We start from the raw sequence: 25,537 nt of genomic DNA on the forward strand, positions 1-25,537 counted from the left end.
GTTGCTTTTATAGGACTGGTTCTCAGGTGTCTTACTGGTTGGAATTTTACAAAAGAAATTTTAATGTAAAATTGAAAGAAAATCAAAGTTTCTTTTGTGAAATTCCAACCTTGTTCTACTCTACTTAGGATAAAAGAGCTTTTCAATGACTCAATCAAGGCAGTTCAGCAGGTCTCTAGATTCTGCTCTGTTAGTCAAAAGTTCATTCAAATTTGTCCATAAGATGTTATGGGAAAATCCAAATGAACTTTTGGCCAACTCAATTGATATTACATGGTTTAGGGAACATGATACTAATCTGTGGGGAAAATCAGGAAGACCTGAGATAACTGATCAAACAGAGGCAAAATCTCTTTGAGTAGACATGATAGATACCAAAGTGTCCTTTAGGTCATCTTCTTCTCTTTTATGAAGCTAATTTTCCCTATTTTTTCCCATGATAGGAAATAGAGAGAAAGTTCTCCATCCAGAGGAGAGAGCTGTATTACACACATCAGTGCATCTGCCAGCAGGTTCTCTTCTACCTAATCCTACCTGAAAGGCCACCCCTGTAAAACTGACACACCTGCTTTCCCCTTGGGTAGAAAGAGCGTATCACACAGAGAGGCAACTCTTGAGGCTGTGAGATCTACTTTATTAGCAAGCATAAATGCAGACACATTACAGGTACTCAACTCAGTCTCAGAGCCTGAAGTTGTTGGTATTTAGAACCAAGTCATGATTCTCTCCTTAGTTTCATCCTGTCTTGCATCAGACTTACAGACCCTAAAATCTGAGTTGACAAAATTAAAATGATATCATCCAATTGGCATGAGGCACAACAGCAGATTCCCCAAAATTCTTTCTGCATCTCTTCCTTTCCCTTCTAGTCACAGGTCCATACATTTTTCCTTGGGAAAATTACAATACATTGTGGGATTCTTCTTGTTAAATGCACACCATGTTGGCAAGTTGTATATGGATAGTCAACAAAGGCATTTTATTATGGGCATTCAGAGGGTGTGATATTTCTTTTCCAAGTGTCATGGAAAGGTGTAGGATGACAGGATACTGCTCTGCTCTTGAAAGAATGTGTTTTCTTTAATCAGACAACAGGAGAATAGTGAGATGTTAATGTTGAAGGTTAAGAAAAAGTGTTGAAGGCTTGAGAAAAAACATTCAAAGAGCTTTCCCTCAAGTTTCAGCTCATTATTTACCCATATTCCCCTTCAAATTTTCCTTTTGTTGTCTCCTTCCTTTCGTGTTCTTTACAGACATGTATGTTTGGTCTTAGAAATATCCTGTAGTGGTCAAAGGAACAGATCTGGGGATCCCAGGCTCGTTGGAAAGAAGCAGGAGGGGCCAGAATCAATGCCAGAGGGTCGACAGTGAGGAGCAGGTGACTGGGAGATCATCTTCCTTGGAAAGAGAGAATTCAACAACTCATATCTCCAGGAGATGATGGGGGTGCTTGGCTCAGAGCAAAGAGTGTCCAGATTCTTGCTGAGGGGCTGAGGGAGTGATAGCTGAGCCTACAGGCCCAGTGCTTACACTAAGCCATTGAAGACCAGGAGAAAGCAAAGGACACTCAGGCCCTGCCAGAGTCAGGCCAAACATCAAAGATAAGGCTGCTCTTCTGTAAAGAGAAGAAGAATGTACAGTAAGGACCGGGACATGTCAAGAAAGGATTATTTCATTCAAGCTCAAAGAGGTCAAGAAAGAAGACTGGTTCCCAGAATAGGAAAGGGAGACCCTCCCAGATCCTAATCACATACCTATCTCACACTGATGTAAATCACGTCAGAATTTAGTTCAGTGCCCTAGACTTATTCAACCAGCTCCCATGTGAGTCACAAACCATATTCACTTATATTAGCACTACTCGCTCTCCACAATCACAAAACTTTTCGAGAGAAATGGAGCAAATATCTCCTTTTGATTAGCTAAGCTTAACTAGCCTCAGAATGGCAGGCTCAAGACTCAAACACTAGTCTTCCATCAATAAAGCCCTCCTTTTCTGGGCACTAGCTGCTCTTCATATTTTTTATCATCTCTCAGCTCTTATACAATTCCCTGAGTATGTAACCAGGCAGCCCTGCATGCCAGCATCCCACGCTAATTAAAAGCTGGGCTGCAGAGTTGTAATTCTCTTAAGTAAGCCACACAAGGACTATACTTTGCATCTCCTGACTCATATGGGGACAAGATTTCTGCCTTTACCCTCCCGTGAAGTGAAAATGAAAGTCGCTCAGTAGTGTCCAACTCTTTGAAACCCCATGGTCTATACTGTCCATGGAATTTTCCAGGCCAAAATACTGGAGTGGGTAGCCTTTCCCTTCTCCAGGAGATCTTCCCATCCAGGGGATCAAACCCAGGTCTCCCACATTGCAGGCAGATTCTTTACCAGGTGAGCCGCAAGGGAAACCCAACAATAGTGGGAGGTCTACAATTTACAGCTGGAATCCTGGCTTCTCTGAAAAGACACTCTCATGGATAGTCACAAAGAGCCCCCTCCCCCAGCCCCATTCCCACAGATTAATATAAATCTGGCTAGTGACAATAAGCCAAACCAGCACACTAAGCACGGGTGGCTGCAACTGGCGCACTAAGAATGGGCTAGAGGAGCGAAGTCAGGGGCGGCTGGGAGGAGCCACCCCGTTCCCGAGGCTAGGGGCGGTGGCCAGGAGGAGCAACCCCACATCCAAGGAGCAGTGGCTGCGCGGGCGCAGGGTGGCATTGAGGAGCTATCCCACGTTGAAGGTCAGGAAGGACAGCGGTGAGGAGATACCCTTCGTCCAAGGTAAGGAGCAGTGGCTGCGCTTTGCTGGAGCAGTCATGAAGAGATACCCCAAATCCAAGGTAAGAGAAACCCAACTAAGATAGTAGGTGTTGCAAGAGGGCATTAGAGGGCAGACACAAAGAAACCATACTCACAGAAAACTAGTCAATCTAATCACACGAGGACCACAGCCTTGTCTAACTCAATGAAACTAAGCCATGCCTGTGGGGCGACCCAGGATTGGCGGGTCATGGTGGAGAGGTCTGACAGAATGTGGTCCACTGGAGAAGGGAATGGCAAGCCACTTCAGTATTCTTGCCTTGAGACTTGAAGAACAGTATCAAAAGGCAAAATGATAGGATACTGAAAGAGGAACTCCCCAGGTCAGTAGGTGCCCAATATGCTACTGGAGATCAGTGGAGAAATCACTCCAGAAAGAATGAAGGGATGGAGCCAAAGTAAAAACAATACTCAGCTGTGGATGTGACTGGTGATAGAAGCAAGATTCGATGCTGTAAAGAGCAATATTGCATAGGAACCTGGAATGTCAGGTCCATGAATCCGGGCAAATTGGAAGTGGTCAAACAAGAGATGGCAAGAGTGAACATCGACATTCTAGGAATCAGCGAACTAAAATGGACTGGAATGGGTGAATTTAACTCAGATGACCATTATGTCTACTACTGTGGGCAGGAATCCCTCAGAAGAAATGGAGTAGCCATCATGGTCAACAAAAGAGTCCAAAATGCAGTACTTGGATGCAATCTCAAAAATGACAGAATGATCTCTCTTCATTTCCAAGGCAAACCATTCAATATCACAGTTATCCAAGTCTATGTCCCAACCAGTAATGCTGAAGAAGCTGAAGTGGAACAGTTCTATGAAGACCTATAAGACCTATTAGAACTAACACCCAAAAAAGATGTCCTTTTCATTATAGGGGACTGGAATGCAAAAGTAGGAAGTCAAGAAACACCTGGAGTAACAGGTAAATTTGGCCTTGAAATGTGGAATGAAGCAAGGCAAAGACTAATAGAGTTTTGTCAAGAAAATGCACTGGTCATAGCAAACAGCCTCTTCCAACAACAAAAGAGAAGACTCTACACATGAACATCACCAGATGGTCAACACCGAAATCACATTGATTATATGCTATGCAGCCAAAGATGGAGAAGCTCTATACAGTCAACAAAACAAGACCAGCAGCTGACTGTGGCTCAGATCATGAACTCCTTATTACCAAATTCAGACTGAAATTGAAGAAAGTAGGGAAAACCGCTAGACCATTCAGGTATGACCTCAATCAAATCCCTTATGATTATACAGTGGAAGTGAGAAATAGATTTAAGGACCTAGAGCTGATAGATAGAGTGCCTGATGAACTATGGAATGAGGCTCGTGACATTGTACAGTACACAGGGATCAAGACCATCCCAATGGAAAAGAAATGCAAAAAAGCAAAATAGCTGTCTGGGGAGGACTTACAAATAGCTGTGAAAAGAGAGGCAAAAAGCAAAGGAGAAAAGGAAAGATATAAGCATTTGAATGCAGAGTTCCAAAGAATAGCAAAAAGAGATGAGAAAGCCTTCCTCAGGGATCAGTACAAAGAAATAGAGGAAAACAACAGAATGGGGAAAACTAGAGATCTCTTCAAGAAAATTAGAGATACCAAGGGAACATTTCATGCAAAGATGGGCTTGATAAAGGACAGAAATGGTATGGACCTAAGAGAAGTGGAAGATATTAAGAAGAGGTGGCAAAAATACACAGAGGAACTGCACAAAAAAGATCTTCATGACCCGGAAAATCATGATGATGTGATCACTTATCTACAGCCAGACATTCTGGAATGTGAAGTCAAGAGGGCCTTAGAAAGCATCACTACAAACAAAGCTACTGGAGGTGATGGCATTCCAGTTGAGCTATTTCAAATACTGAAAGATGATGCTGTGAAAGTGCTGCACTCGATATGCCAGCAAATTTGGAAAACTCGGCAGTGGCCACAGGACTGGAAAAGGTCAGTTTTCATTCCAATCCCAAAGAAACATAATGCCAAAGAAGGCTTAAACTACTGCACAATTGCGCTCATCTCACATGCTAGTAAAGTAATGCTCAAAATTCTCCAAGCCAGGCTTCAGCAGTACATGAACCATGAACTACCTGATGTTCAAGCTGGTTTTAGAAAAGACAGAGGAACCAGAGATCTGCCAACATCTGCTGGATCATGGAAAAAGCAAGAGAGTTCCAGAAAAAAACATCTATTTCTGCATTATTGACTATGCCAAAGCCTTTGACTGTGTGGATCACAAGAAACTGTGGAAAATTCTGAAAGAGATGGGAATACCAGACCACCTGACCTGCCTCTTGAGAAATCTGTATGCATGTCAGGAAGCAACAGATAGAACTGGACATGGAATAACAGACTGGTTTCAAATAGGGAAAGGAGTAGGTCAAGACTGTATATTGTCACCCTGCTTATTTAATTTATATGCAGAGTACATCATGAGAATCACTGGACTAGAAGAAACACAAGTGGAATCAAGATTGCTGGGAGAAATATCAATAACCTCAGATATGCAGATGACACCACCCTTATGGCAGAAAGTGAAGAGGAACTTAAAAGCCTCTTGATGAAAGTGACAGAGGAGAGTGGAAAAGTTGGCTTAAAGCTCAACATTCAGAAAACGAAGATCATGGCATCCAGTCTCATCACTTTATGGGAAATAGGTGGGGAAACAGTGGAAACAGTGTCAGACTTTATTTTTTGAGGCTCCAAAATCACTGCAGATGGTGATTGCAGCCATGAAATTCAAAGACGCTTACTCCTTGGAAAAGTTATGACCAACCTAGATAGCATGTTGAAAAGCAGAGACATTACTTTGCCGACTAAGGTCCATCTAGTCAAGGCTATGGTTTTTCCTGTGGTCATGTATGGATGTGAGAGTTGGACTGTGAAGAAGGTTGAGTGCCGAAGAATGATGCTTTTGAACTGTGATGTTGGAGAAGACTCTTGAGAGTCGCTTGGAAGGCAAAGATATCCCATGAATCCATTTTGAAGGAGGTCAACCTGGGATTTCTTTGGAAGGAATGATGCTAAAGCTGAAACTCCAGTACTTTGGGCCACCTCATGCGAAGAGTTGACTCACTGGAAAAGACTCTGATGTTGGGAGGCATTGGGGGCAGGAGGAGAAGGGGATGACAGAGAATGAGGTGGCTGGATGGCATCACTGACTCGATGGACGTGAGTCTGAGAAAACTCCGGGAGTTGGTGATGGACAGGGAGGCCTGGCGTGCTGTGATTCATGGGGCCGCAAAGAGTCAGACAGACTGAGCGACTGAACTGAACCGAACTAACTGATAAAAAACTGTGGAATAAAAAAGAGAAACATAGACTACACCCTTAGCCAAATCACAGTCTAAAGGAAAAGTAGATACACAGACAGATAATTATTAATGCATAGAAAGCAAATACATGAATGGAATAAAGAAATACAACAATTGTATATATACAATTGTTGCGTGTGTGTGTGTGTGTGTGTGTGTGTGTGTGTGTGTGTATTGGTTTCCCAGGTGGCTCAGTTAGTAGAGAATCCACCTGCAATGCAGGAGACTCAGGAGACCTGGCTGTTCAATCCCTAGATGGAAAAGATCCCCTGGAGGAGGGCACGGCAACCCACTCCAGTATTCTTGCCTGGAGTATCCATGGACAGAGGAGCTTGGCAAGCTACTGTCCATACGATCACAAAGAGTCAGACACAACTGAAGCGACTGAGCATGCATTCATGCATACATATATATGCCCAGTGTGTTAATTTCCTATGAGGATCTCCTGTCTACCTAACTAGATGATAGACTCCTTGAAACTGACAAAGTTACAGTATATTTTGGGAGCTCATTTCTTCCCTATAATTCCAAATGAGCTTTAGATACAAAGGTTTAGTGGTCATTAGATCTGTGCATGTGGATGTGTGTAAAGAAGAGAATCAGGTTCTCGGATAGATTGAAAAAAAAGAAAGAAAGAAAGGAACTAACATTGACTAAGAGATAATCATTAGGTCAACCAACTGTGGGTGCTAAGTCGCTCCAGTAATGTCCGACTCTGTGACCCTATGGACTGCAGCCCGCCGACTCCTCTGTCCATTGGATTCTCCAGGCAAGAATACTGGAGTGGGTTGCTGTGCCCTCCTGCAGGGGATCTTCCCCACCCAGGGATTGAACCCACGTCTCTTAAGTCTCTGCATTGGCAGGCGGGTTCTTTATCACTAGTGCCACTGTTCCAGGAGGAGTAACAGTTCTAGATGTGGATATTTTTGTCTCCAGGGCCCACAGTTGAGAAAGGGCGAGTGCAGGACAAGGAATCAGTTAACCATTAGTTCATGGTGGAGAATAAAGATAAAGAGGACAAAGAGTGGTCAAACAGGGTATGGGCAGTTGGCATATAGTCATTGAGCCCTGCCATACTCACTCTCACATATTGCCCCTGCATCCTCGCTGTGGGAGCAATCATAAACGTCTTCCAGCTGGTCACATTTAATCAACTCATCTTCTGTCCCATTGCAGCTGACTTCTCGGATGAAGATTTTTTGTTTTTTATCCGCCAGGGGCTTATATAAATTACCACTGGGTGTCCCCTTGGCTGCTCCACAGCCCAGCTCCCGGCACAGCACTTCCACGTCTTTCATGTTCCAGCCATCGTCACACACAGTGTCCCACTCGCCATTCCGTTCCACTTCCACCCGCCCTTCACAGTGATGGGGACCTCTCACCAGTCGCACTTTGGGTGAAGACTCTGCAAAGAAATGAGATATTGGCTGCAGATTAGGAGTGGCCTAGAGAGTACTCAGGCATGTATGCAGTCTTCTTGGAATTCTTCTACCACTTTCAGGATGTGGAGAACTGAAGGGTGAGAAAGTGGGGGTCAAAGGGGAAGACAAGGAAGAGGAGCTCCAGGACTCCATCTCTGAGTTCTGGTTCTGCTACACTCTTTTATTATTATTATTATTATTATTATTATTATTATTATTATCTAAACTGTATTTCTACTTGGCCCTTGGTGAAACTTGGAAAAATAGGCTTAATATCCCTACCTTTGAATTTGGTACAAATAAGTGCTTCATATGATTACTTCAAAAGTATATTTTCTAACAGGAATTAAGATGCACGATGCTATAATGATCATATCAATAAGTACATTGCATTAAATTTTAGTTTGTCTTGTAATTACCTTCCAGCCAAACAAAGTATAGTGTATATACATGCATTTTTGTGTGAAATTTGAACAAAGTCTGTATTTCAGTTAATAATACTGTATCACAAGTTAGCTCCCTGTTTGTTTGGTTTTTCTTAACAACACAGTATACCTTTATATTCTCAGAATTGAATTGGAACTTTCAAGCCTCATTCAGTTTTTTTAAATCTAAGATAATAAACTTTCTAGATTACCAGCAGGAACCCTAGATGCCAAAATATGTGGAACTAAGTCAAGGTTTTGAGTGAATATAAATTAGAAATCTAGCATTCTATTCATACTAGGTCAGACAAGTGAAGTCAAAATGTCATAAGTGTTTTAGCTAACCAAAAAATCGTATGTTTTCTAAAATATATGTATTATGCAAACTATATATATATATGTATACCAAAGCTTTTCTACTATGCTCAATAAAGGCTTGAGAGAGAACATCAAAAAAAAAAAAAAAAAAAGACTGAGAAACTGGAAAACATACACTAATGAAACGAAAACATGAAGCACTGAACATGAAATAGAAAAGTTGAAACAGACTAGATAAAAGTAAAAGGTCATCATATATCCAGTTGTTTTTAAATATGGTGGCTCATTAGAAATACATCTGGAGCTTTGGAGATAAAAAGCAGTCCCTCAGCATTTGCATGTTTCAAAAACTTCCAAGATAATTCTAATATGCATCTGGATTTTGAAAAGTGACTACAGGTTTTTCTATTAAATGGTAGTTTTAGTGATACAGAATTCTTTTATTTTTCTGTTGACCAAAAAAATGGTCAATGGTATTAATTTGCTACTAGTTACATGATCACAATAGTAAAAAATGTTTATTAGTTTCATAATCAATAGCCAGACAAAAACAAAAAGATAACTACAATTTGCAAGCCATAATGGAAACATGATTAACCTAGCAATATAAAATAAGTACATACAATTTGGGGAGTTAAGCAGGGTGCTGTGGTAAGTGTAAGTGCATAACTGTACATGTTCTCATCCACCCAGCCAGTCTAAGTCTTGTGGTTGGTATATTCAGTTCATTTACATTTAAGTAAATTTTCTTTTTTTTTCTTTTATCTTTTAAATTGTATATATTTTATTTTTAATTTAAATTTATTTAATTCAAAGCTAGTTACTTTATAATATTGTATTGGTTCTGCCACACATCAACATGAATCCACTGTGGGAATACAGATGTTCCCCATCCTAAACCCTCCTCCCACCTCCCTCCCTGTACCATCCCTCCAGGTCATCCCAGTGCACCAGCCCCAAGCATCCTGTATCGAACCTGGACTGGCGATTCATTTCTTATATGATAGTATACATGTTTCAATGCCATTCCCCCAATTAAGTTAATTTTCAATATGTGTGATCCTATTACCATTTTCGTAATTTTTAAAGAAATTGTTTTAGATTTATGTTGTGTATGTCTTTTCCTTCTCTTGTGTTTCCTGCCTAGAGAAGTTTCTTTAGCATTTGTGTAAAGCTGGTTTGGTGGTGCTGAGCTCTCTTAACTTTCGCTTGTTTGGAAAGCTTTTGATTTCTCCATCAAATCTGAATGAGAGTCTTGCTGGGTAATGTATTCTTGGTTGCAGGTTTTTCTTTCTTCACTTAAAATATATCACGCCATTCTCTTCTGGCTTGTAGAGTTTCTGTTGAGAAATCAGCTTACAACCTCATGGGAGTTCCCTTATATGTTATTTGTCATTTTTCCCTTGTTGCTTCTAATATTTTATCTTTGTCTTTAACTTTTGTCAGTTTGATTACTATGTGTGTGTCTCATTGTGTTCCTCCTGGAATTTATCCTGCCTGGGACTCTGCACTTTCTGGACTTGTTTAACTATTTCCTTTACATCTTAGGGAAATTTTCATCTATTATTCAAATATTTTCTTGGGTCCTTTCTCTCGCTCTTCTCCTTCTGGGACCCCTATAATGCAAACGCGGGTGTGTTTAATGTTGTCCCAGAGGCCTCTTAGTCTGGTCTTCATTGTTTTCATTCTTTTTTCTATATTCTGTTCTGTGGCTGTGATTTTCACCATGCAGTGCTCTGGGTCCATTATCTGTTCTTCTGCCTCAGTTATTCTGCTACTGATTCCTTCTAGTGTGAGGTTCATCTCCATTGGTTTTTTAGTTCTTATAGGTCTTTGGTAAACATCTCTTCCTTCTTCTCCATTCTATGTCTGAGATCCTATGATCTTTACTATCATTATCTTCACTATCATTTACTGGAAGGTTACCTATCTCTGCTTCACATAGTTGTTTTTCTGGGGCTTTATCTTCTCCCTTAATCTGGGACATAATCCTGTGATTTTTCATCCTGACTAACTTTCTGTAATGTGGTTTTCATTCTAGCCACTGTGGGATTGTGGGTTTTTGACCAGAGATTGAACCTATTTCCCCTGCACTGAAAGCATGGAGATGTCTAGATATAATTTCAGCTAAACAAATTTAGCCCTCCTGACACTCTCAGTATCAATGATCTACTCCCAACCATCCTTGCTACTTCCCATGACATTTCCCCATGTCCAAGAACCCAATTCAGAAGAAATACAGAGAGTACTGAGTAAGGGAAGAGTCAGAGCCTCAAAGTCTCAGAGCCCTAAAACTGGGTCTAGAAGATTCTATGTGTTGGGAGTGGGAGATAGGCTTCACAGAGTCTCCAGATAAGTTCTGAGGAAACCAAGACTTAGACATGGAGTATAAAAGACTGTGTAGGAAGACAAGAGAAGAGCTTATCAGGAAACAAATTTCTGGATACTACATTCCAAGTACTGTTTTATGAACACAGGGAATAGTGATGATCAAGATAGCTAACACTGCTGTCCTCAAAAAGTTTCCTTTCAATAGGCCTGAAGCAGTCCCATCAATTCCTCTCAGCCTCAGAAAGATATAGTGATGAAGAAGATCTAGGTTTGTCAAGCCTCCAGGGAGAGGTCTGTTGTACCTGGAGGGACAACTTTGGACTTGTGGTTTGTAATCTATCGGACTATGAACAGTAACAACATGGGCTACATGGAATGACTCAGACACTGGTATGAATGAAATATAATTTCTCAGGACCCAAATTTCTATTGCCTACCTAGTTTGAGAAATTTGTAAGCAGGTTAGGAAGCAACAGTTAGACCATGACATGGAACAACAGACTGGCTCCAAATAGGAAAAGGAGTACGTCAAGGCTGTATATTGTCACCCTGCTTATTTAACTTCTATGGAGAGTCCATCATGAGAAACGCTGGACTGGAAGAAACACAAGCTGGAATCAAAATTGCTGGGAGAAATATCAATAACCTCAGATATGCAGATGACACCACCCTTATGGCAGAAAGTGAAGAGGAACTCAAAAGCCTCTTGATGAAAGTGAAAGAGAAGAGCAAAAAAGTTGGCTTAAAGCTCAACATTCAGGAAACTAAGACCATGGCATCCGGTCCCTTCACTCCATGAGAAACAGATGGGGAAATAGTAGAAACAGTGTCAGATTTTATTTTTGGGGGGCTCCAAAATCACTGCAGATGGTGACTGCAGCCATGAAATTAAAAGACGCTTACTCCTTGGAAGAACAGTTATGACCAACCGAGATAGTTTATTCAAAAGCAGAGACATTACTTTGCCGACTAAAGTCCGTCTAGTTAAGGCTATGGTTTTCCCTGTGGTCATGTATGGAGTGAGCTTTGGACTGTGAAGAAGGCTGAGCGCCGAAGAATTGATGCTTTTGAACTGTGGTGTTGGAGAAGACTCTGAGAGTCCCTTAGACTGCTGGGAGATCCAACCAGTCCATTCTGAAGGAGATCAGCCCTGGGATTACTTTGGAAGAAATGATGCTGAAGCTGAAGCTCCAGTACTTTGGCCAACTCATGCGAAGAGTTGATTCATTGGAAAAGACTCTAATGCTGGGAGGGATTGGGGGCAGGAGGAGAAGGGGACGACTGAGGATGAGATGGCTGAATGGCATCACGGACTCGATGGACGTGAGTCTGAGTGAACTCCAGGAGATGGTGATGGACAGGGAGACCTGGCGTGCTGCAATTCATGGGGTCGCAAAGAGTCGGACAAGACTGAGCGACTGAACTGAACTGAACTGAACTTTGTCTGAATTCTGCACAAACTCCCTAAAACTTGGCATCAACCCCAGAAGAAGTAGTTGGGTAAAAGACGTCTGACCTAGTTCATTTTAAACTGCATTGAGAAGTTTATATTTGGTTTATTATTTTGTTCTTATTTCTCTCCTCTTCTATACTCTCTTGAGGGAAATGACATGAGGACTGGAGATTAGAGACAAAAATTAAAATAGAGCTATAAAAAACTAAGAAAAGTTCCCATTGTTGCACTCTGAAGTTTAAGGCTGCCGCTACTGCTAAGTCGCCTCAGTCGTGTCCAACTCTGTGCGACCCCGTGGACTGCAGCCTACCAGGCTCCTCCATCCATGGGATTTTCCAGGCAAGAGTACTGGAGTGGGTTGCCATGTATATATAATTCAAGAAAAGTCATCTAGAAATAACTTCTGGAGCATTGTAACTAAGATTAAAGTTTGGATAGACATTATTTATGCTCTATCAAATATTTGATATCAGGATCATGCACAGGCTATTTTATTTTATTTTGAGTTATAAAATTTTCAGTTTACTTTTTATTTGGCCATGCCACATGGCATGTGGGATCTTAGTTCCTCAAGCAGGGATCAAATCTACCACCCTGCATTGGAAGTGTGGCATCTTAACTGCTGCACCACCAGGGAAGCCCTCAAATTCTGGTTTTAAATAAGTTTTCCTTTTCCATGGAGTAGAGGACTAGATCACATTGTAGGAGAGAAGAAATATGTTTAAGAGAGAGAAAGAGAATAAGTATCAAAGAAATGCAGCTAAAGGGAAGACAAGGGCTGAGAAGATTTAAAAGCTAGAGAGAAGAACAAAGGAGCTCATCAGGGCAGTTGTGTCCTAGACAGTGTTTTAGCCTACTTTATTAGCTGAGGGCTTGAGAGACAAGGACCCGGGGTGGGTCCTCCCTCCCTGGGTATAAAGAGAGCAGCTGTCTCGTGGCACTTGCAGCAAGACATATCCCTGGAAGCCAGAGGAGAAAAACCAGGTCATCTGAGTATTGGTCTGGGACCCAGAAACAGCATTTCTTTAAGGAAGCAAATTGACCCAGCAGGGTGTAAGGTCCTCCAAATTCATAGCAGAGTTTGCAGCTGCTCCTCTTTCATAATGCCTCTACTATCAAGAGAAAGAATAGGCTGAAGAGACAATGTCAAAGAAACTCATAATCCTCAACCAGTCCCCTTGATTTTTGGACCATCAGAGGCTTCCTCTTCCACAGACTAATTCTCTTTGTGCCTTCCCATTCTCTCCTCAGTAGAACCGTTTGTGCTCTGCTGAAAGACCCCTTGAAGAGGTGGCCAGCGGCCACTGAAATCCAGCCTGCACTCTGCTGATGAAGCCATGAGGTGCACAGAGGTTGGTGCATTTCTAGTTCAATGATAACATTAAAGTTGGCAGAGGGGCCAGGAAGTAGTAGAATATAGAAGGGCAGAAGAAAGTTTATTTTCCAGGAGATGAGGTGTCTTCTGAGCCTGAAAGAAAACCATCTGCTTTGTTAGATGATGGAGCTAGAGCTGGGCTAGCATCTTGGGTCATACAGGCCAAACGGAGAGGAATCCCTTTGCAGTATAAACCACTCAAATTTTCTCTAAGTTTTGGAAATGCAAAACTACCCATATAAGACTGAGTAGGTGGGTTGGGAAACCAGAAAGAAAATCTACTGTGGCTCTTTTGAAACACAGCCTCTCTCCCTGGCCCCAGGTATCAAAATTTCCACTCTCCAGAGCTGAAAGTCCACCCTCTTAGGACCCCAAAAAATCTTACCTAGAAGTCCAGGTCCGGTGCAAAAGCCTGAGGAAATAAAAAGAGAGAGAGAAAGAAGTGAATGAGATCAAGTAGTCAATTTTTGTTCCAAAACACCTCTCTAGAAAGTTTTGTTGAACTTTGTGGGACAGAGAGGTAATTACACAGCCTCCAAGGTTAGACCTTGTAGGGACCTTCTCCTTCTCCTCCTTCTCCTCTTAAAATGACCAGCCTTTAAAAAACACATGGACGCTGACTAAGAGCCAAAAAGACCCACTCTACCATGGCTAACTAGACCTATCATGTTCCCTTTCCATCTGATGTTAGCTCTACCCCAGGCATGGATAGATTTGATTCTCTATGTTAATCTATTAGATTGATCGGTGATGACCACCTAAACTAGAAGTGTAGTGATGCAGTATCTGAGTCCAACAGGAAAACATGTTGGAGGTTTCTGGGAAGATGTGTTGGGACCAGTGTGAGAGAAGCAAGAGCGACTCCATCTTAAAGCCTGTCATCCATCTTAAAGACTGGATGTGAACTGGGACTGAACCCTGTCCAAGAGTGAGAGAACTGTTGCTAGTGAAAACCAGGTATGCTGGAGACTTCCCTCCCTACAGATGACAAATGGAGCTTGTAGTTGAGCTTAGGCTGCCCCTGTTAGATTAACCATGGAGATATCCCCCTTGATGTATAATCATTGTCCACGCTCCACACACCCTTAACTTAATTGTTTGTTCTCCTAGCACCTATTTGTTGTAAAACTCAGTCATATACAACAAAGAGGTTGCTAACAAGTAACCAGTCACATAGCAGGGGATGGGGGAGGGGGGGTATAAAACTGGGCCTCTCAGAAACATCAGGGTCCTTGTTGGGAACTGATCCCCTTGGACCCGCTGGTGTAATAAACTGTAGTCCACTGTCTTGAGTGTCCTCTGAGGTGTGTTTTGTGACTCCAGATTCCACAACAGATGTACGGTTGGGGAGAATAAAGATGTCTTGAAAAGCAAATGAGAGGGTAACAGGCAGGAAGGCTAGGGGTCCTCAAGTGGAACAAACAAATTACAAGTGTCAAATGTTGTTTCTTCTTTTTTTTTTTTCCCCTTCTCTCCTCCATGCCTGAGTTAGTGCGGCAGCCAAGAGGAGCCACTCCACGTCCAAGGAGCAGGGGCTGCGTGGGGGCAGGAGGGCCTAGAGGAGTTACTCCATGTTCAAGGTCAGGAAGGGCAGTGGTGAGGAGATAGCCCTCATCCAAGGTAAGGAGCAGTGGCTGTGCTTTGCTGGAGCAGTCGTGAAGAGATACCTCACGTCCAAGGTAAGAGAGACCGAAGTAAGATGGTAGGTGTTGCAAGAGAGCATCTGAGGGCAGACACACTGAAACCATACTCACAGAAAACTAGTCAATCTAACCACACTAGGACCACAGCCTTGTCTAACTCAATGAAACTGAGCCATGCCCTGAGGGGCCACCCAGGATGGGCGGGTCATGGTGGAGAGGTCTGACAGAATGTGGTCCACTGGAGAAGGGAATAGCAAACCACTTCAGTATTCTTGCCTTGAGAACCTAATGAACAGTATGAAAAGGCAAAATGATAGGATACTGAAAGAGGAACTCCCCAGGTCAGTAGGTGCCCAACATGCTACTGGAGATCAGTGGAGAAATAACTCCAGAAAGAATGAAGGGATGGAGCCAAAGCGAAAACAATACCCAGCTGTGGATGTGACTGGTGATAGAAGCAAGACCCAATGCTATAAAGAGCAATATTGCATAGAAACCTGGAACGACAGGTCAATGAGTCAAGGCAAATTGGAAATGGTCAAAAAAGAGATGGCAAGAGTGAACATCGACATTCTAGGAATCAGCGAACTAAAATGGACTGAATGAGTGAATTTAACTCAGATGACCATTATATCTACTACTGTGGGCAGGAATCCCTCAGAAGAAATGGAGTAGCCATCATGGTCAACAAAAGAGTCCGAAATGCAGACTTTGGCTGCTTGGCTGACCGTGGCGATCCACTAGCTGGAACTGCAGGTGCCCCGGAGGAACCAAGTTGGCGGCTGGGCCCGGGCGGCCAATTCTTTCTAGGGGCTAAGATGGATATTGTACTCAGTATTGCAGATTATTATGTTTTTACACCGTACATATATCCAGCCACATGGCCAGAGGACAACATCTTCCGACAAGCTATCACTCTCCTGATTGTAACAAATCTTGGTGCTTTTATACTGTATTTCTTCTTTGCAACACTGAGTTATTATTTTGTCTATGATCATTTATTAATGAAACACCCACAATTTTTAAAGACTCAATCTCTCGAGAGATTGCGCATTCTGTCCAGTCAATGCCATGGATGAGCATCCCCACGGTTTTACTGTTCCTACTAGAGGTGAGAGATTACAGCAGACTCTATGACGGCATAGGAGAGTTTCCATATGGCTGGTTTCAGCTCGCTGCTAGTGTCTTGTCCTTTCTCTTCTTCACTGACATGCTGATCTACTGGATTCACAGAGGCCTTCATCATAGACTTGTTTATAAGCGCTTACACAAACCTCATCATGTCTGGAAGATTTCAACTCCATTTGCGAGTCACGCTTTTCACCCTCTGGACGGCTTCCTTCAGAGTCTGCCTTACCACATATACCCTTTTATCTTCCTGTTACACAAGGTAGTTTATTTAAGCTTGTATATCTTGGTCAATATCTGGACAATTTCCATTCATGATGGTGATTTTCGTGTTCCCCAGCTCTTAAAACCTTTTTATTAATGGCTCGGCTCATCACACAGACCACCATATGCTCTTTGACTATAATTATGGACAGTATTTCACCTTGTGGGATAGAATTGGAGGCTCATTCAGAAATCCCTCCTCCTTTGAGGGGACTGGACCTCTTAATTATGTGAAGAAAATGGCAGAAGAAAAGCACAATAGCCTTGGAGGAAATGGTTATAAAAATGAAAAATTATTCAATGGAGAGTGCACAAAGACTGAGTAGATTATTTCCCAATTATTAAAAAATTTTAATCAAGGAAAAATAATCTACATACGTTACCACTAGGAGGCATAGCAAGTGAACAGGATCATTTGAAAAATCAGTATTGTGGGTATAGCTGAGGAATGCTCATGATGGTAGATCAAGGGAACATGCCATGTGTACCACTATTTTAACCTCAGGCTCCAAATACTGGATGTTGCTCTAAGGGACAAGTTGTGTCTTTCTAGCCAGCAGATCTGTAATTTGTATAGCCTCAACAGCAGTTTTTTAAAGTAAGAGGATAGATTATTGAGGGGACTGGGCTATGTCCTTTTGCCTTAATTTGTGCATATTCATTAAAGTAAAATTCATTGTGTTTAATGATATCAAGACTAAATGGCACAACAAAGAAGTACTAATATGAAGATGATTCCTCATATCAGGAATGATTAAGTATTTGGTACAGAAAGTTCCCTATGTAAAAACAAGTTCCCTTCCGAGAGCCACGTTCGTAAGTCAAATTTGTCCAACAAAATTAGCTCATCTACCCAACCAACACAATTGGCTATATAGTACTGTTCTGTAATAGATTTATAAGACTTCTCACACAAATAATATGTAAACACAAAAAATAAACATCTTTACTTGTATAGTACAGTACCTTGAAAAGTACAGTAATATAGTATAGCAGATGGCACACGGGCTGTCATCGACTGAACAGGCGAGGAGAGTTACTAACTCAAGGAGGTGGGAGATGGAAGACCTCCAGATCATCAGCAATAGGGAATACCAGCTAAATCACCACTGCTTTTCTGCTTGCTTCAGACATCCTGGGCTTGAAATAAAAATACCGTACTCTATAGCACTGTACAGTAAAGTACACGAAAGTGCAGCCACTTGTACAGGGTGCACGCATGTGACAGTGTACACTAGATATGTGAGCTTACCTGATGGGACATGCGAGCACATGTCCTCATCTTTGAAGGTTAGAAACGTGAAGTTTTGTATGTAGGGGACTTACTGTGTTGATATGACAACTTGTGCTTTGTTCAAGTAGAAACATAGGTTTGAAAAAAATCATAATGTATTATCAGCTCAGTAACCTGATTAATAGCAGGTGTTACAAGATTATTGTCTTTCCAAACATGAAAAACTTACTCTCTGGCGACATCGTCAACTATTATGTTTTACTGATGAACAGATACATTGGGATTTTATAAAACATTATTACTACCTTGATTTAATCCAGATCCGGGATTTAAAATTTTGATGGTTATTGTTTTCAATTGTTATTTAATAAGTGTAAAATGACGTGACTCTGAATATATGTAGAAAGGGAAATTTGATGCCCAGGTAATGTATTTAACACTACTGGTATTTTTAATTAAATTGATGCACTGCACTTTTGATATGTTTCAAACTTACAATCCTGTGATCTCAATAAAAGGAAATAATTGCCAAATGTTTTAGGCCTATCACTGAAGATTAGTTTAGAAATCTTATTTCGACACCCTCCTGTTTCTTTACTTCTTCCCACTCCCTCTGTGAAAAGATTTAACAGATAACTTTCATTAAGAAATGTCATGTGTTGTAATATAAGTATGCTGAGAAAACATGTTTGCAAAGGTATTGTCTAATCTATTTATGTAAACAATAAAAGTTGATTATGACTGTTAAAAAAAAAAAAGAGTCTGAAATGCAGTACTTGGATGCAATCTCAAAAGCAACAGAATGATCTCTGTTCATTTCCAAGGCAAATCATTCAATATCACAGCAATCAAACTCTGTGACCCAACCAGTAACGCTGAAGAAGCTGAAGTGTAAAGGTTCTATGAAGACCTACAAGACCTTTTAGAACTAACACCCAAAAAAGATGTCCTTTCCATTATAGGGGACTGGAATGCAAAAGTAGGAAGTCAAGAAACACCTGGAGTAACAGGCAAATTTGGCCTTGAAATGTGGAATGAAGCAAGGCAAAGACTAATAGAGTTTTGCCAAGAAAATGCACTGGGCGTAGCAAACACCCTCTTCCAACAACACAAGAGAAGACTCAACACGTGGACATCACCAGATGGTCAACACCGAAATCAGACTGATTATATTCCTTGCAGCCAAAGATGGAGAAGCTCTATACAGTCAACAAAAACAAGACCAGGAGCTGACTGTGGCTCAGATCATGAACTCCTTGTTACCAAATTCAGACTGAAACTGAAGAAAGTAGGGAAAACCGCTAGACCATTCAGTTATGACCTAAATCAAGTCCCTTACGATTATACAGTGGCAGTGAGAAATAGATTTAACAGCCTAGATCTGATAGACAGAGTGCCTGATGGACTATGGACTGAGGTTCGTGACATTGTACAGGAGACAGGGATCAAGACCATCCCCATGGAAAAGAAATGCAAAAAAGCAAAGTGGCTGCCTGGGTAGGCCTTAGAAATAGCTGTGAAAAGAAGAGAGGTGAAAAACAAAGGAGAAAAGGAAAGATATAAGCATCTGAATGCAGAGTTCCACAGAATTGCAAGAAGAGATAAGAAAGCCTTCTTCACCAATCAGTGCAAAGAAATAGAGGAAAACAACAGAATGGGAAAGACTAGAGATCTCTTCAAGAAAATTAGAGATACCAAGGGAACATTTCCTGCAAAGATGGGCTCGATAAAGGACAGAAATAGAATGGACCTACCAGAAGCAGAAGATATTAAGAAGAGGTGGCAAGAATACTCAGAAGAACTATACATAAACGATTTTCATGACCCAGATAATTACAGCGGTGTGATCACTAATCTAGAGCCAGACATCCTGGAATGTGAAGTCAAGTGGGCCTTAGAAAGCATCACTACAAACAAAGCTAACAGAGATGATGGAATTCCAGTTGAGATTTCAAATCCTGCAAGATGATGCTGTGAAACTGCTGCACTTGATATGCCAGCAAATATGGAAAACTCGGCAGTGGCCACAGGAATGGAAAAGGTCAGGTTTCTTTCCAGTCTCAAAGAAAGGCAATGCCAAAGAAGGCTCAAACTACCTCACAATTGCACTCATCTCACATGCAATGGTACCCCACTCCAGTACTCTTGCCTGGAAAGTCCCATGGACGCAGGAGACTGGTGAGCTGCAGTCCATGTGGTCGCTGAGGGTCAGACACGACTGAGCGACTTCCCTTTCACTTTTCACTTTCATGCATTGGAGAAGGAAATGGCAACCCACTCCAGTGTTATTGCCTGGAGAATCCCAGGGACGAGGGAGCCTGGTGGTGCCATCTATGGGGTTGCATAGAATCAGACACGACTGAAGCGACTAACAGCAGCACATGCTAGTAAAGTAATGCTCAAAATTCTCTAAGCCAGGGTTCAGCAATACGTGAACCATGAACTTCCTGATGTTCAAGCTGGTTTTAGAAAAGGCTGAGGAACCAGAGATCAAATTGCCAACATCTGTTGGATCATAGAAAAAGCAAGAGAGTTCCAGAAAAACATCTATTTCTGCTTTATTGACTATGCGAAAGCCTTTGACTGTATAGATCACAATAACCTGTAGAAGATTCTGAAAGACATGGGAATACCAGACCACCTGACCTGCCTCTTGAGAAATCTGTATGCAGGTCAGGAAGCAACAGTTAGAACTGGACATGGAACAACAGACTGGTTCCAAATAGAAAAAGGAGTACGTCAAGGCTGTTTGTTGTCACCCTGCTTATTTAACTTATATGCAGAGTACATCATGAGAAACACTGGACTAGAAGAAACACAAGCTGGAATCAAAATTGCTGGGAGAAATATCAATAACCTCAGATATGCAGATGACACCACCTTTATGGCAGAAAGTGAAGAGGAACTCAAAAGCCTCTTGATGAAAGTGAAAGAGGAGAGTGAAAAGTTGGTTTAAAGCTCAACATTCAGAAAACGAAGATCATGGCATCCAGTCCCATCACTTCATGGGAAATAGATGGGGAAACAGTTCAAACAGTGTCAGACTTTATTTTTGGGGGCTCCAAAATCACTGCAGATGGTGACTGCAGCCATGAACTTAAAAGACGCTTACTCCTTGGAAGAAAAGTTATGACCAACCTAGATAGCATATTGAAAAGCAGAGACATTTCTTTGCCGACTAAAGTCTGTCAAGTCAAGGCTATGGTTTCTTCTGTGGTCATGTATGGATGTGAGAGTTGGACTGTGAAGAAGGCTGAGCACCGAAAAATTGATGCTTTTGAACTGTGGTGTTGCAGAAGGCTCTTGAGAGTCCCTTGGATTATAATGAGGTCCAACCAGTCCATTCTGAAGGAGATCAGCCCTGGGTGTTCTTTGGAAGGAATGATGCTAAAGTTGAAACTCCAGTACTTTGGCCACCTCATGCAAAGAGTTGACTCATTGGAAAAGACTCTGATGCAGGGAGGGATTGGGGGCAGGAGGAGAAGGGGACGACCGAGGATGAGGTGGCTGGATGGCGTCACCAACTCAATGGACGTGAGTCTGAATGTACTCTAGGAGTTGGTGATGGACAGGGAGGCCTGGTGTGCTGTGATTCATGGGGTCGCAAAGAGTCAGACACGACTGAGTGACTGAACTGAACTGAACTAACTGATAAAAAACTGGAATAACAAAGAGAAACATAGACTAGATCCTTAGCCAAATCACAGTCTAACGGAAAAGTAGATAGACATACAAAAAATTATTAATGCATAGACAGCAAATATATGAATGTAATAAAGAAACACAACAATTGTATATATACAATTGTTGAATATGTGTGTGTTTGTGTGTATGTGTGTATGTGTCTGTGTCTGTGTCTGTGTGTATGTATTTGCTTCCCAGCTGGCTCAGTGGGTAGAGAATCCACCTGCAATGCAGGAGACTCAGGAGACCTGGCTGGGTTCAATCCCTAGATGGAAAAGATCCCCTGGAGGAGGGCACGGCAACCCACTCCAGTATTCTTGCCTGGAGTATCCCATGGACAGAGGAGCTTGGCAAGCTACTGTCCATATGATCACAAAGAGTCAGACACAACTGAAGCAACTGAGCATGTACTCATGCATACATATATATGCCCAGTTGTTGTGTGTTAATTTCCTATGAAGATCTCCTGTCTACCTAACTAGATGATAGACTCCTTGAAACTGACAAAGTTACAGTATATTTTGGGAGCTCATTTCTTCCCTATAATTCCAAATGAACTTTAGATACAAAGGTTTAGTGGTCATTAGATCTGTGCATGTGGATGTGTGTAAAGAAGAGAATCAGGTTCTCAGATAGATTGAAAAAAAAGAAAGAAAGAAAGGAACTAAGATGGAAACTAAGAGATAATCATTAGGTCAACCAACTGTGGGTGCTAAGTCGCTCCAGTCATGTCTGACTCTGTGTGACCCTATGGACTGCAGCCCGCCGACTCCTCTGTCCATTGGATTCTCCAGGCAAGAATACTGGGGTTGGTTGCTGTGCCCTCCTGCAGGGGATCTTCCCCACCCAGGAATTGAACCCACGTCTCTTAAGTCTCTGCATTGGCAGGCGGGTTCTTTATCACTAGTGCCACTGTTCCAGGAGGAGTAACAGTTCTAGATGAAAATATTTTTGTCTCCAGGGTCCACAGTTGAGAAAGTGTGAGTGCAGGACAAGGAATCAGTTAACCATTAGTTCATGGTGGAGAATAAAGATAAAGAGGACAAAGAGTGGTCAAACAGGGTATGGGCAGTTGGCATATAGTCATTGAGCCCTGCCATACTCACTCTCACATATTGTCCCTGCATCCTCGCTGTGGGAGCAATCATAAACATCTTCCAGCTGGTCACATTTAGTCAACTCATCTTCCGTCCCATTGCAGTTGACTTCTTGGATGAAGATTTTTTGTTTTTCATCCGCCAGGGGCTTATATAAATTACCACTGGGTGTCCCCTTGGCTGCTCCACAGCCCAGCTCCCGGCACACCACTTCCGGGTCTTTCATGTTCCAGCCGTCGTCACACACAGTGCCCCACTCGCCATTCCGTTCCACTTCCACCCGCCCTTCACAGCGATGGGGACCTCTCACCAGTCGCACTTTGGGTGAAGACTCTGCAAAGAAATGAGATATTGGCTGCAGATTAGGAGTGGCCTAGACAGTACTCAGGCATGTATGCAGTCTTCTTGGAATTCTTCTACCACTTTCAGGATGTGGAGAACTGAAGGGTGAGAAAGTGGGGGTCAAAGGGGAAGACAAGGAAGAGGAGCTCCAGGACTCCATCTCTGAGTTCTGGTTCTGCTACATTCTTTTTTTATTATTATTATTATTATTATTATCTAAACTGTATTTCTACTTGGCCCTTGGTGAAACTTGGAAAAACAGGCTTAATATCCCTACCTTTGGATTTGGTACAAATAAGTGCTTCATATGATTACTTCAAAAGTATATTTTCTAACAGAAATTAAGATGCACAATGCTATAATGATCATATCAATAAATACATTGCATAAAATTTTAGTTTTTGTAATTACCTTCCAACCAAACAAAGTATAGCATATATACATGCATTTTTGTGTGAAATTGAACACAATCTGTATTTCAGTTAATAATGCTGCTAAAGTGATCAATGGTACTAAGCGGCTACTAGTTATATGATCAAAATAGTAAAAGATGTTTATTTATTAGTTTCATAATCAATAGCCAGACAAAAATAAAAGATAACTGCAATTGCAAGCCGTAATGGAAACATGATTAACCTAGCAATATAAAATAATTACATACACTTTGGGGAGTTAAGTAGAGTGCTGTGATAAGTGTAAGTGCATACATGCACATGTTCTCATCCACCCAATCAGTCTAAGTCTTATGGTTGGTATATTTAATTCATTTACATTTAAGTTAATTTTCAATATGTATGATCCTATTACCATTTTCTTCATTGTTTTAGGTTTATGTTGTGTATGTTTTTTCCTTCTCTTGTGTTTCCTGCCTAGAGAAGTTTCTTTAGCATTTGTGTAAAACTGGTTTGGTGGTGCTGAGCTCTCTTAAACTTTTGCTTGTTTGGAAAGCTTTTGACTTCTCCATCAAATCTGAATGAGAGTCTTGCTGGGTAATGTATTCTTGGTTGCAGGTTTTTCTTTCTTCACTTAAAATATATCACGCCATTCTCTTCTGTCTGGTAGAGTTTCTGTTGAGAAATCAGCTTACAGCCTCATGGGAGTTCCCTTATATTTTTCCCTTGTTGCTTTTAATATTTTATCTTTGTCTTTAACTTTTGTCAGTTTGATTACTATGTGTGTGTCTCATTGTGTTCCTCCTGGAATTTATCCTGCCTGGGACTCTGCACTTCCTGGACTTGTTTAAATATTTCTTTTCCATCTTAGGGAAATTTTCATCCATTATTCAAATATTTTCTTGGGTCCTTTCTCTCTCTCTTCTCCTTCTGGGACCCCTTATAATGCAAACGCAGGTGTGTTTAATGTTGTCCCAGAGGCCTCTTAGTCTGGTCTTCATTGTTTTCGTTCTTTTTTCTATATTCTCTCCTGTGGCTGTGATTTTCACCATGCAGCCCTCCGGGTCCTTTACTGTTCTTCTGCCTCAGTTATTCTGCTACTGATTCCTTCTAGTGTGTGGTTCATCTTCGTTGGTTTTTTAGTTCTTATAGGTCTTTGGTAAACATCTCTTCCTTCTTCTCCATTCTATGTCTGAGATCCTATGATCTTTACTATCATTATCTTCACTATCATTTACTGGAAGTTTACCTATCTCTGCTTCACATAGTTGTTTTTCTGGGGCTTTATCTTGTCCCTTAATCTGGGACATAACCCTGTCATTTTTCATCCTGATTAACTTTCTGTAATGTGGTTTTCATTCTAGCCACTGTGGGATTGTGGGTTTTTGACCAGAGATTGAACCCATTTCCCCTGCACTGAAAGCATGGAGACGTCTACATATAATTTGGGCTAAACAACCTGACTCCCTCTCTCAATATCAATGATCCACTCCAACCATCCTTGCTACTTCCCATGACATTTTCTCATGTCCAAGAACCTAGCTCAGAAGAAATACAGAGAGTACTGAGTAAGGGAAGAGTCAGAGCCTCAAAGTCTCAGAGCCCTAAAACTGGGTCTAGAAGATTCTATGTGTTGGGAGTGGGAGATGGGCTTCACAGAGTCTCCAGGTAAGTTTTAAGGAAACCAAGACCTAGACATGGAGTATAGAGGACTGCATAGGGAGACAAGGGACAAGTCAGGAAACTTCTGAATACTACATTCTAAGCACTGTCTTATGAACACAGAGAAGTGATGATCAAGATAGTTAGCATTGCTGTCCTCAAGAAGATTCTATTTAATAGGCTTGAAGCAATCCTATCAAGTCCCCTCAGCCCAGGAGAGATATAGTGATAAAGAATATCTAAGTTTGCCAAGACTCCATGGAGAGGTCTGTTGTACCTGGACGGACAATATTTGCACTCTTCGCTTGTGGTCTATCACTATGAACAGTATATGACAACATGGGCTACATGGAATGACTCAGATACCTATATGAATTAAGCACAATTTCTCAGGACCCAAATTTCTACTCCATATATATATATAATTGTTGTTGTATTCCTTTATTCCTTTCATATATTTGCTTTCTATGCATTAATAATTTTCTATGTATTTATCTCCTTTTCCATTAGACTGTGATTTGCCTAAGGGACTAGTATACATATATACATACACAATATATATATGCTAATATAATCTATATATAATTGTTGTATATGAATATGTGTACATATATATAGGCTTCCCA

General features: G+C 41.5%; 1 protein-coding gene and 1 pseudogene across 1 annotated transcript in view; one reads left to right on the forward strand and one right to left on the reverse strand.

Moving 5' to 3' along the window:
- Positions 1–613: 613 nt before the first annotated feature.
- Positions 614–25,537, reverse strand: part of LOC138416216 (CD5 antigen-like) — a 42,423-nt gene continuing 17,499 nt past the window's right edge. Inside the window, exons 3-6 of the mRNA XM_069545047.1 lie at positions 22,525–22,848; positions 13,851–13,877; positions 7,224–7,547; positions 614–1,615 (exon numbers count right to left, since the gene is read on the reverse strand). Coding sequence (XP_069401148.1) covers positions 1,596–1,615; positions 7,224–7,547; positions 13,851–13,877; positions 22,525–22,848 — 695 coding nt within the window. The 3' untranslated portion in view covers positions 614–1,595. The remainder of the gene's footprint in view (positions 1,616–7,223; positions 7,548–13,850; positions 13,878–22,524; positions 22,849–25,537) is intronic.
- LOC138416221 (lathosterol oxidase pseudogene) lies at positions 15,842–16,907 on the forward strand (annotated as a pseudogene).

The sequence above is a fragment of the Ovis canadensis genome, chromosome 1 (genome assembly GCF_042477335.2).
Source record: "Ovis canadensis isolate MfBH-ARS-UI-01 breed Bighorn chromosome 1, ARS-UI_OviCan_v2, whole genome shotgun sequence".
In the NCBI taxonomy this organism is placed as follows: Eukaryota; Metazoa; Chordata; class Mammalia; order Artiodactyla; family Bovidae; genus Ovis; species Ovis canadensis.